General features: G+C 40.4%; 1 protein-coding gene across 1 annotated transcript in view; it reads right to left on the reverse strand.

The window, feature by feature from the left end:
* Positions 1–645: 645 nt before the first annotated feature.
* The window catches only part of roraa (RAR-related orphan receptor A, paralog a), a 44,045-nt gene continuing 32,368 nt past the window's right edge, over positions 646–12,322 (reverse strand). The window contains exons 4-10 of the mRNA XM_084555747.1: positions 11,299–11,694; positions 10,546–10,667; positions 10,308–10,440; positions 9,222–9,329; positions 8,121–8,231; positions 7,814–7,926; positions 646–7,401 (exon numbers count right to left, since the gene is read on the reverse strand). Of these exons, the coding sequence (XP_084411873.1) occupies positions 7,237–7,401; positions 7,814–7,926; positions 8,121–8,231; positions 9,222–9,329; positions 10,308–10,440; positions 10,546–10,667; positions 11,299–11,694 (1,148 nt within the window). The 3' untranslated portion in view covers positions 646–7,236. The remainder of the gene's footprint in view (positions 7,402–7,813; positions 7,927–8,120; positions 8,232–9,221; positions 9,330–10,307; positions 10,441–10,545; positions 10,668–11,298; positions 11,695–12,322) is intronic.

Raw genomic sequence — 12,322 nt, forward strand, 5'->3', positions numbered from 1 at the left:
ATTCATCTAAAAAAATTCTACAACTTTATCACATTATAATTCATAATTCTTAATCAGAATTTTAGATGTATTACATGAATAAATTTGATGAAAAATGTATATTCCTTGCAGGGAAATTGAGTCATTCAATAAAGCAATGGACTTTTTTTTTTTTTTTTTTTTTAAGTTTAAAGCTTAGAAACTAGAGGAGTATGACCTAGAGGGGAACAGACTTTGCTGCAAAAGAGACTTTGTCTGTACTTTTGCTACAGATTTTATCACAAGTTACCTCTGATTTATCTTCATCGTTTGACTCAGTTTAGGAGAAGCACATCGTTGTCCTCACACAGTTGGATGATTGTAATGTATTTACACTGTTAATAATCACAACACTGATGATGATTAGAATATATCTTAGATGAACATGTATCGGACCTTGGTCAGATTTTTTTTTTGCCAGTCGTCTATATATTCAGATCAAAGTATTGACCTAATTGAACAACGTATTTTACACTGGACTGAGGTTGATTTAATATTACAGAACTATTCAGGCAAGGTAGACCTACAAAGTTATCGCTGCTCCAAAGTATGCTACTTGTCCGAAAAAGAGAGTGAACCAGAAAGAGAGAGCAGACAACAGAGACATAAACAATCAGGAAGAAAAAGCCCATTACAAGCGGTAAATTTTATTATGGGATAACGGCACATAAAGCACATCTAAAATCGATGTGTCCAATGCACTTTTAATAAAGGTAATATTAAAGGTACAGTTTCTAAGTACAATATAACAACATTCATATTAGAATGAAAAGTATTTAAAAGACAACATTAAATTTCTTATTTTTCTTTACAGCTGTATTTACAAAATGAATCAAAATACTTATTTTCATATTTAAGAATCAGACAAGAAGGAGCAAAACTACGTTTGTGAATAGACTACCTGCTAAAGAGAGTTCAAAAGAGCTGGATAAAAAGGTACATGATCATCTGTCCCCATTTAACATCAGTAGCAAACGTGTGACTTAGAAATTTGTGACAACCACACTCTAGTTTCGGCTTTCCCATCATTTTCACTGCTTTTGCATGGAAAAAAGAAACCACCCCTGCTCCACCCACCCTTCATGTTAAGATACCCCAAAACAGACTGAGGGCACATTGAACACGGAACATTAAAGAAATCCAGATGTGTTGTATACCTGTTTTACAAACACATACAAATACTTAATATACAACGCATTAGTAAATCTTCTGTTCTCAGTCGAATAAAAAAAAGAGAAGCACAAACAGAAAATGAAGACAAGGATTTTCTGCTTGTCCAATCAGAAGAAATAAAAAACAAAAAAAAAAAACATGTGCAGGTGAACATTTCTGCAACATTATCCTTGAAACAAACATCCCAGTTTCAGAAACAAGGTGAGGGGTGACATGTACACTCTAAAACGGACCAACCTACACATCGAAACCCTCCGACATCAACCCACGTGAAAAATGATCAACGGCACATGGAGAAAGACTCAGAGAAGACATTTTAAGCGGCGTGAGAGTGAGAATTCATCCTCATGTACAAAATACATCGTCACTTCAGAACACGTCTGGAAAACCACAAAAAAAAAAAAGACAATCAAAACCATGTATGCATTTCGTTACACCGAGAGGCACTCAGTGTGATTCGTTGTGTGTATTATTGCAAGCATATTCTTACTGATATTTGCTACAGAGTAGAGAGAGAGAGAGAAGGTCGACTTTGTCTTCAAATGGCAATCCTTTCATGTACATTTTTTTTTAACACTTTGCGTGGTGCAAAAGGTTTATGCCACTGGTCTGTTTAGGGATAATCTAAAATGGGCAATAACAAAAAGCATACGGAGGCTCTGCTGAAAGAAACCCAAGCACCACTCCCCTGCATCAGGTGAAGAACAATGCAAACACAGGAGGTAAATAGTTAGCATCTTAAAAAACCTGACAAACTATAGCCTCAGTGAGTGGTTTTTTTAGTACAATCAGACAAAGGAAAAAAATAATAATAACACAATACTGCAAAACTGCTGTTTCAGTTTGAATATTAGAATTTTTCCACAAACCAGAAAAGCAACCTTAAATAGCTCGTTAATTAGCAGATACTAGCTTTGCTATAAGTCAGAAGGTATAATAAGTGCCTTATCCCGGGGCGAGCGCACTGATACAGGCGCTGGCTCTGGGTAATTTTACCACTATCATTTTTCATTATCGTTATTTATTCATTTATTTATTCATTTATCGAGTCCTAATATCCATAATACGTTAATATGCGATGAAATGAGTGAACTAATAGGGCGGCCAGGCTTAGGAATCAATACTCGGTTCACAAAATTAACTTACCTAGCACCACACATCAGGGCAACACAAAATTAAATGTCAGCACACCCTATCTCTATCAAACTAATCCTAAAGGAGGGAAGCAAATAGAAACAGAGTTATCGTACAATACGATGTAATTGATAAACAGATAAATATTTTCACTGGGTAGGCCTTAGTAGCAGTATTTTCCTCTTACCTATACAGACAGAAGTTACAAAGCTACCTTTATACATGTGATCAATAATAACATTAAATATGGTGAATAAACAGCAGAGAATGAGGGAGAGAGTGAGAAAATAAGATATACAGCATACAGGCCATGTCAAGTTCTTAGTTCTCCACCTGGGAACAGAACCGGTCAAATATACAGATGGAACATAAACTCGTCCACAAAATCAACACAAAATAGAACCAAATAGTGATAAATAAGAGGTGTATTTACATGCAGATGTTCAAAGACTATTATGCACAAAAGAATGAAAAATAATACGCAGACATATATTATTGCTTGACATTCGATTATGGCTAAAAAGTTGCTTTTCAATTATTTTTTTTTTCTTCCTCTTTAAACTATATTCTTAAATGTAATCATAAATTCTTATCACCTGTGCTTTGGAGAATGAGTTTTGTTCAAATGTGACATAAGTCTGAGTGACACACTGGCAACTTTAAGCGTGACATAACGCGGATCTTCACAATTTCCGGTCCGGATGACTTGTTTTTACAATTTTTTTCATTTTTCACGGTCCAGAATTTGTCTCAGTTTATTTCAACTGATGGCACGTTTTTGCCGGTTCGCTGCCACCTCGCAGTCCTCCCGCAGACCGATGGTGAATTGTCGAAGGCATTATGTCATGCTTTTAAAACCTACACCTTTTATGGATGGATCAAGCTCAGCATTTCCAGAAACCTCTTTATTTTTTTTATTCATTTTTTTTTTTTTTTTATTTTTTTTTAAAGTCCAAAATGAAATCAAACCCTCCTCGTCCACATAACCCTGTTCCTCTTGTAATTATTAAAGCCTTGTCTGGGGTTTCTTTTATTCACACACAGTGAGAACAAACACATACACACATACGCACACACACTATTGCTTTTTACAAACAGACAACAGAGCAGAGACAGAAGGACCAGCACATTTGACTGTATACTATACACTGATTGAATAGCACACATAGCATTATTCCCTTCATTAAACTGGGATACCTCGGATGAGAATATACAGACGGACATCATTTTTTCAGGCCTGTGTGAAGGCATAGTTTGTGTTTAGACACACGGATCCATGTGTCTGATGACCATTTGCTGCTCTCCTGCCACTATCGCAACCATACCAGTACATAAGAAGATGAAAATAGAGTGATGGGGCTTTATTACTTTTTGTCATCGACTGAGAGTAAACATTATACGTTCAGCTGTGTGTTAATTCAAAAGGATGATGACTGCACTGTAGAGACCCGTAATTGAAACACAAGGCATATTGCTTGTTATATATTGTAGAACACGTTACAAGTCACTCGGCTATTTTAAACTCGAAGGAAAACAAAACTGAACACATCTTAAGAAAACAACTGTTTTGTGTGTAGGCTTTCATATTTGCCAAAATCCAAATGTGTGATTGCTAACAAGCAATATTGAAACACATTAAGAAAACTGAATAAATTTCAAGACACAAACCAAATTATTGTCTTTTTTTTTTCTGCAAATAGTAACAGGAAATCAGCCAAATCTCCTTTTTGTTTCCTCCATTATTTTCTCAAGCGTATGTGTTCAGCGTGCTGTGCCAAAAAAAGTTCAGCCAAGCTCTGCTCATCAATTTTTCAAGAGATTTTTTTTTTTTTACATAAAAAGAAAAATCTCATTAATTCACAAAAGAGCTAATCAAACGCAGCTCCAGAGGAAAGCAAGTTGCTTCTTCGGTCTACCTGTTACCTCCCTGAGCGTTCACACCTCATCCTCTTTGCTGCTCTTGCCGGGCCACTGGGCCTCTCAACCTGGATTGTCTAGCAGTGTTCCAGACTGGGTTTTCTTTTGCTTTGAGACTGAGGTTTACTAGTCGTAGAGGGCTTGTGCATATCCAAACAGGATTGGATCATAACAGAGATTATTACTCAGGTACAGCATATCTACTACAACCCAAACACAGAAACAGATTTAGTATTGCATAAGAATATTTGGTTTTCTAACAAAGAGGGTTATCATTTGTAAAGACCCTGACGACACCATTTAAAATTAAAACAGATTATTATTATTTTTTTCTTCTGTGTGACTGAAATATGCTGCTACTGAAAAACGGCAGTGATGGGGTTTGTTGCTTTAACAAATGAGATTTTTTTTTTTTTTTTAAACTTGGCTGGAGGCCTCTTATGGACATCAGTAATGTGAGATTCTCAACAACTCAGTGATGAATTTTTTAAATCTTATTTTCAACCACTTCTCATGGAACATCCCTGAACAAAAAGAAAGAAAAAAAAAAAACTAAACTTACTGAATACAAACAAATGTCCTCTAAAACAGAAAGCACAAAAAAGAAACTCTTCCCTGAGGGGTGACAGCACGAGGCATTAACGCCTCGTACAAATTGCACGGCAGAGGAATGATAGTGTGCAAACAGAAAAACAAAAGACAAACAACTGGATTCTATGTTACAGTCGGTGACAGATGTGTTAACATGCGTTGTTGGGTTTCTAAAGGGATGTCATTTTCTCTTTTCTTTTTTTTTTTAACTCATTTTTTCTTTTTTCTTTTTTAAAAGATATTTCTAGAAGCCGCTACTGAGATTGCTGGAATGTCTTAGGAATCCATTCTACATTACAGACGAGTAGACTGGAAAGCAGAAGCAACGACTACTGTTTGGCACATCCAGGGTTTTTTTTTTTTTTTTTGTTCCTACCACTTTACTACCACACTGACGAGAAAGACACACTCAACAAAACAGAAGCACGACAACAAAGCATTCTGAAAATAGCACTTGTCCTACCATTTTTATGTTTCTCCCCTAACCATACAAACAACAGCTAGTCTAATTATTGCAGGAGTATAGTTAAGTGCTACCTGACATCTTTTTCTCTCCCTCGTTCTCTTTCATGAGTTTATTAACCAAAACGAGTTACAAAAATAGAAGCTTTACAACCAGACAAGGCTTTGAATATTCACTTTCCCTTCACTGTTACTCCTGTGTCCTGTTAACGGCGTCGCTGGGCTGAGGGCTGAGGTGAGGAGGCAGATAGAGTCACTCTTTAAACAACAACGCAGACGCTGGAAACGTTTTGACAGAGGCTCATAAATGTGCTTTTTAGGTTGGACCCTGGATCTCTGCCATTAGGCTTCTTGACTTGCTTGTCGTATCTTTATCTTCCACTAGGTGGAACAGTTGGATTGCAGTCTGTGTGTGAGTTTTCCAGTCCAACCACATGGATATTGAATGTTGATTATTAAGGCCTGGCTGGGGTAAAGTTTCCTTTGTCTTTTTTTTGTGTGTGTGCTTGTAGCCTTATTTAAATAATATATGGGGTCTTACACTGTAAAAAATGCAAGCCATCGTATTTTGAACAACAAAGTGTGTGGTTTATTGGCCGTTATTTTGTGCGCGCTCGCCGAGAGGACTATCGGAGCTCCATTTTGACAAGTGTAAATTTGGCAGTTGCTGAGAAAACCTGTTGCGATAGAGTGTCTTTAACTTGCCTTCTCGCCTCTTTGTCCACCAGCCACGCCGGCCATCCTAACAGACATCCCATACCCTTCCAGGCCAGTATCATCTGCAACTCCCAGGACTAACCTCTGTGACCATGATTCAACTTGTATTTCTTGTGCACATGCAACACATCACTAGGTAAATATACAAGTCTTAAATTAAAGAAAGGTGTAAATAAAAGTGCCTTATCAATTCAACAATTAAGAATGGTCTAACTACTAATATCATACATGTTATTTAAAATAGATTCTATAAACATTACTTTTTTTTCTGTATAGTAAGTACTTATGACCATATACCCTGTAGTACATTATAAAACAGGTGGAATGGACCCTTTTCATTGTGGTGGTACCCTGTGCTTCTTCAGGGCACGCTTCCAGAGAAGGATTAATAGCAGATGGCCTTACATGATTTCACTATGCAACAATGGTGGATGGAGTCTTTGACAGCTAAAATCATTGCGTTTTCATTAGAATTACCAGAATTCTAGGTTTCTTTTTTTTTTCTTTTAAACGATTGTCCTTAGAGAGGCGCCGACTGCATGACCATGCCAATGGAACCTCCCTCAAAGTTGCTGCGTGTTTTCATTCTGAGCACTGTGTCCAAAAAATACGACTGAACGCAAGAGAGAAAAAAACAAACAAAAACAAAACGGCTGAACTTGACCAAAATGTGCGCATTTGTCAGTTGTTTACTTCGGTTTGGGCATGGTGTGGTCTATGGAGATGTTAGGTTTCGCTGTGAAAATACAAAAACTGTTTTGGGAGTGTCGTCTGGAAAATAATACTGATGTGGTCATCTTCTAACTAAAAAGGTCTTCATCTGTTTTCAAAAGTGTCTCGTTAATTGTTTACATGGTTTTACCTCAGATGCACGGACAAATCAGATGCAGTGAGTACTGGTGAAAGCGAATGAATGAAGTGCATCGGGAGTTCTTTGTTAGGAAAGCGCATAAGAGGGTCAAGTTCAACCAAACAGAAATGATTTGTTCCTATCTCCTCTTCACGTCCCATGGGGTGTCAGGTCCCACATGACTTCCAAAGAGAACTAAATTCAATAGAGTAAACCATGACAATCAACTCCCCAAGCCCTCCCCTCCAATGTAAAAGAAGAAGTTGAACAGCGTGCCATCTGTCCGCTCTGGTTTGTGCAGGGCACCAGTAAAGTGTCTCAGATTCCTCCTCCACATTCCCCTACGGTGGGCACACTGGCACCTGGCAGGGCTGCTACCCGTCAACGGGCATGGACTGCTCAAAGTCTGATCCAAACAGCTCCTTGTATAAGGGGGGGAAGTGGGCACGCACAATGTCTGGGTATATTGCTTTGAAAGCTGTAAGCTTCTCTGTATGCCTACTGCACAGCGCTCGCAGTGTCGACACTTTGCATATCAACTGTGGAGAGAGAGGAGACAGGCTGTTTAGATTCACAGGGAGGCAAGGACATGGAGCAATGGTAGTGAAAAACATTCCTCCCTACAGTGTATTCCAGCTCACACAGGGGCAAACAGACTTGTAAATATTGAGACAAGCGCTCAGGCGCAAGGAAAACTTGACATTTTCTATTAAGGAGCTGGTGCAATTGATAAATTGCCACTTTTCTGCAGATAAAAAGGCATTCCATGTCCCATTATGAACATTTCCCCTGGAATCAGTGTTTGTTTAATCTAATGCACTAAAATGGTTTATGGCCCGTGGATAAAGATCCTAAACAGTGGGAGTTTACACTGCTACAAGAGCACAGCAAGCTTAGTAAACAGCTACTTTCAAGGATAATGGATGGAGGGCATACTGCGTGGCACTGTACCTTTGTAAGTATGCCGTCCTCTCTGTGGTTCTTTTGCAGGACGTGCTGGAGGGCCAGCTGGATCTTCTGCTGGAGTTTCTCCACCTTCACCTTCTCCTGGAGCCAGGACCGGTCTGGAAGGAAAATTTACTTTTTGTCACTGTGAAACACACGTGGGCCCCTCAAGCGTCAACATGGCTCACACGGAAAGCGCGGATGCAGAGCCATTAATATACAATTGTAGGAGAAAAACACGGGGGCAACATTGTTCATTGTTGTAGTGAATGATTGTCTGGCTTCTTTTCTCTGCACTGCGAATGACACCTACCTGCAGACATCAACACAAAGGCGGAGAACAGGGCGATCTCATCCTCAGACAGGTGCATAGAACACAAGTTTTTCCCAAACTCGAAGACGGAGCTGATCAAGTCGTCACAGCCTGCCACAGCAAAGGACAGAGAGAGGGGGTTTAGGATGAGGAACACTAAAGAACAACATCCACTCTTGATCTTTATTGGGAGAGAGGCACACGGGGAGGGGAGAGGAAGGGGAAGGAATGAAAAAGAGCGGCATGCTGACAGCACATGGGAGCGTCTTAAGCAGAACAGGCAATGCTTTTACTGAGTTTTGCCTCCCAGACGAGTCACTTTTGGCAGTTGGGTGGTGTTATGCAAGCCAAAATGAGGTCACTATTGAGGCTTTTAGTTAAATCAATTATCGGGGATGGAGAGAGACAGGCGGATGCCACCGCGGCTCGGGAAGCCCATCACTCTACCTCCCCCGCTGCGGACCCCGCTGCACAGAACTCACAGGACACTCGGACAGATACACATGCTCACTCACACACAAATAGAGTGGCGAATTGTAAATTAGCGCTCCAAAAAAAATAAAAAAATAAAAAAATAAAATAAAATAAAAAAAAGGATTCTGCATTGTGCTGCCACTATGGGACACATTTACATTGTTATTTTGTCAAAAGGCAGTTGGAAAAGCAAGAAAATCCGTGGTGGAAAATCTTAGTAATATCACGGCAGTCAAACACGAATGATGTTTGCTTTCGCCTGAGATGTTTTATGTCAGATTATCAATGATAGTTTTGATAGCACTCTCCCTAAAGACTCTCCGTCTGGCTTTATTTATTCCGCATTTACAGGAGCCATATGCAGCAGAGCAGCAGAACATCTCTGTTCTACCATAAATAACCGCTGTAGAGACAGCAATGCCAGGTGAGGAAAGGATGAGTGCTCCGTGTTTGCTTCTAGGCGTTCAGCATTGTGCAAAACAGAACAGCAGACTCTAATTTTGGCTGTTACACCAAGGAAAGGAGTAAGACACTGTAAGAAGCACACGCAAACACAGGGGCACACAAATACCACACATGCACACACTCATTCAAATATGCACACGAACATACCCACACTCCACTTACCTAATGACTTGAACACATCAGGTCCGGCATATTTTCCATCAAAATAGACTGTGTTGTTTTGCGAGTCAAAGGCACGGCACATTCTGACAAACACAACTTCCAAAGAGCCTGTGGAGACAGACAGGAACAAGATGCTGAATCTGAGCTTTGTTTCTTTTTCTTTTTTCTTTTTTTTTCTTCTTCCCTAACAGTTACACATCAGTCAGGGGTGCAAAACACATGATTGTGCTTTGTGCTAATCTCCCACAATATGAGCAACACAACCACTTTGAAATAACGAAACCTGTCGTCAGAGGGGGGGAAAAATATCGCCTCTGCAGATGAAAATATCATCGACAGAAGGCTATTCTTCCATAATGACATGCCAGATAAAAACTGTGCGTCTTTCGATAGAGACAGTGCTTATTCGTTCAGCCTTTTTTTTTTTTTTTTTTTAGCTAGATAGGTATTTATTCTATCCTACAATTTGTACAACTCTGTGGGAGTGGATAAGAGGATCAAGAAAATGTAATGGAAGCCATCATTGCCTCAAAGGAGATGCTGCCGCTTTAAAATGTCATGTCTGACGAGGGATCTCAGCCTTTATTTCATTATTCATATGGGTTGTGTTGATGTAAAAAAAAAAAAAAAAGACAGGGAAAGGCTAAGGAGAGGTGTTTGTTTGCAGCATGGGAATTACATCTATCTACATCTATACTTTTAAGCGACTGCATAAATATAGGTGACAGTGTGCAAAGAGCCATAGCTGTGTTATATATATATATATATATATATATTTGCTGCCTGGAAAGTGAGAGTAAAATGGCAGCCGGCATGATAGTTATTATCTGAGCTCAGGGACACATGACTTATCTAATGCTGTGTCCGTCTCTGCTTTGTATGTAATGAATGGAAGAAAACAGAGAGAGACAGAGACAGAGAGGGGAAATGGGCAGGGTGGGGTCTCCTCTCTGTGACACTGTCAGTGCGTGTGAAGAAGAGGGCTTTGTGCAGTCAGGTCAGCTACGCCCTTGTGACAATGCCAGAGGGGGGTGGTAGTGGTGGGTGAGTTTGACGGCAGCAGGCCATGTTGACAGGCTGTCATACCTGCTTTCAGCAGCACTATCTGATCATTCTGACACAGCTCCATGAAGCCGTCGATGCGCTTGGCAAACTCCACCACATACTGAATGGCCTCTGTTATTTTGATAGCACACAGCTGCCACATGACTTCCCGGGGCTAAGAAAAGATAGGACAGAGAATAGGTTATCTGCTTTAAAACAATGGTTTTGATTATTGTAACTGCTGCGGAGGCCTAGACAGGCCCAGATGTGGTCAAACTACCTTGTTCTGGTAGCTCTCCACCTCCTCTTGCAGGAAAGCCTGCCAAGTCATCTGCTGCAGCTCCTCTCTCAGGTACTGACATGTCTCCATGTGTGACTTAGAGATGTTCTGGGCCAGGTGCTCTGAAATACAAACATCGTCACGAACCCAGAAGATCACAGCCGAGATCTGAGTGCTGCTCACAAAGCTGTGTGAAAGTGAAGACCTCAGTGATGAAATATGCCACAGGAAAAGAAGATTTATTTACTGAGCCTTCATGAAGGAGGAGAGGCGGATACGCGTGGGCTTTTTTGACTGGGAAAAGGCTTGTTGACATTTCCTTCTACTGCCTGCAGGAAGCTCATAGCTTAAGGTTGAGGCAAAGCCAATCTAGTTATGACACAAATGCATGGAAAGGAGGAGGGGCGCCACGTTACTCATTGAAACAAAGGTCACATTTTCTCTGGGAGAAATATTGAGTATAAGAATTTAAATGGTTTTGAAAACACATCTGTTAAAAGGAGTTCCTAGGCACAGGGGAGCCTAAAAAAATGATTTCCCCAGACGCCTGCCCTGCTGGATCCTGATTGGCCCTAATTAATGGAAACTAATTACAAAAAAGAGGCTCTTTTAATGAGTGTTGGAGATGAGTCTCCAACCTCCTGCTATTTTAAGCAACCTTTGTGTCGTTTGCCCCACGGTTGAGTTGTTCTCCCCCCCTCCTCCATTTTGCCGTGTCTCCTTTTGCCTCTCCCTCTTTCTCCTTCTCCTTACCTAGTTCAGCCATGGACACGGTGGGGGAGGTTTCTCCGTTGGTGAAGGAGCAGTAAGGGAAGAAGCCAGAGCCGGGGGCAAAGTCGCAGATGGGCTCCGGCTTGATGCCGTTGATGTCCAGGCCTGACTGGTCAGGAGATGGCTGGATGTCCAGGTAGAAGCTGCTGACCGCCGAGTCTGGTTTGCTGCCATCAGGGGTGTGACCATCCATGTAGCCACTGAGGTCATCGTGGAGCTCCGTGAGGCCATTGGCTGAGAGGCCATAGCTAGGTGTGAGTGGCTCCGCCTCTCCAGGCTGTTGTTGGTGGTCACGTTGCTGCTGCTGCAGCCGGTGCTTCTGGACCTCAGCATACAGGCTGTCTCGCTGCTTCTTTGACATGCGGCCAAACTTCACCGCTGTGATTGGCAGGACAAAACAAGAGTGAGACTCTACCAAAACAATGGAATAACTGAGGCTATGGTGGTGGAATCATATGTGCAGCATTCAGCATCTTCTCATCACAAAAATTAAATGTCAAAAATTTGAATACTTAATTCTGTTTATGATTATTTTTGTACACATATACACATGTTCTGTCACTGAGTCTAAGAATGTATACTTCCCTTACTAGTAATTTCACTGGAGAGTTTAAGCATATATATGTTTGTGTATTGTTTCATCTACTTCCCCAATATAAAAAGACATAATTCAGTCATTTTTTTAAATCTGGCATCCGGCCCAGTATTTTAAATGATGTGTCAGTCTCAGACAACAAAACTGGCCAAGATCTTAATCTTTTAAAGATATAATCTTAACGCCAGAGTCCAAAACCTACTTTATAACAGACAACAAATTCTGTGAGGTGCAAAGGCACATTATTTATAAACTGTGGACCCCATTTACAGACATATATATAATTAAAGCCAAGGAGAAATAAACTCAGATGACAAAAGAAATCTCAATGGCAAGAATCTGTAATGACAGAGATTATTACAAAAACGAACAACGTTATAAGTAGAGAGGCAACAGTGGGAAGTGAGAACC

This window comes from Chelon labrosus (assembly GCF_963514085.1).
Source record: "Chelon labrosus genome assembly, chromosome: 11".
In the NCBI taxonomy this organism is placed as follows: domain Eukaryota; kingdom Metazoa; phylum Chordata; class Actinopteri; order Mugiliformes; family Mugilidae; genus Chelon; species Chelon labrosus.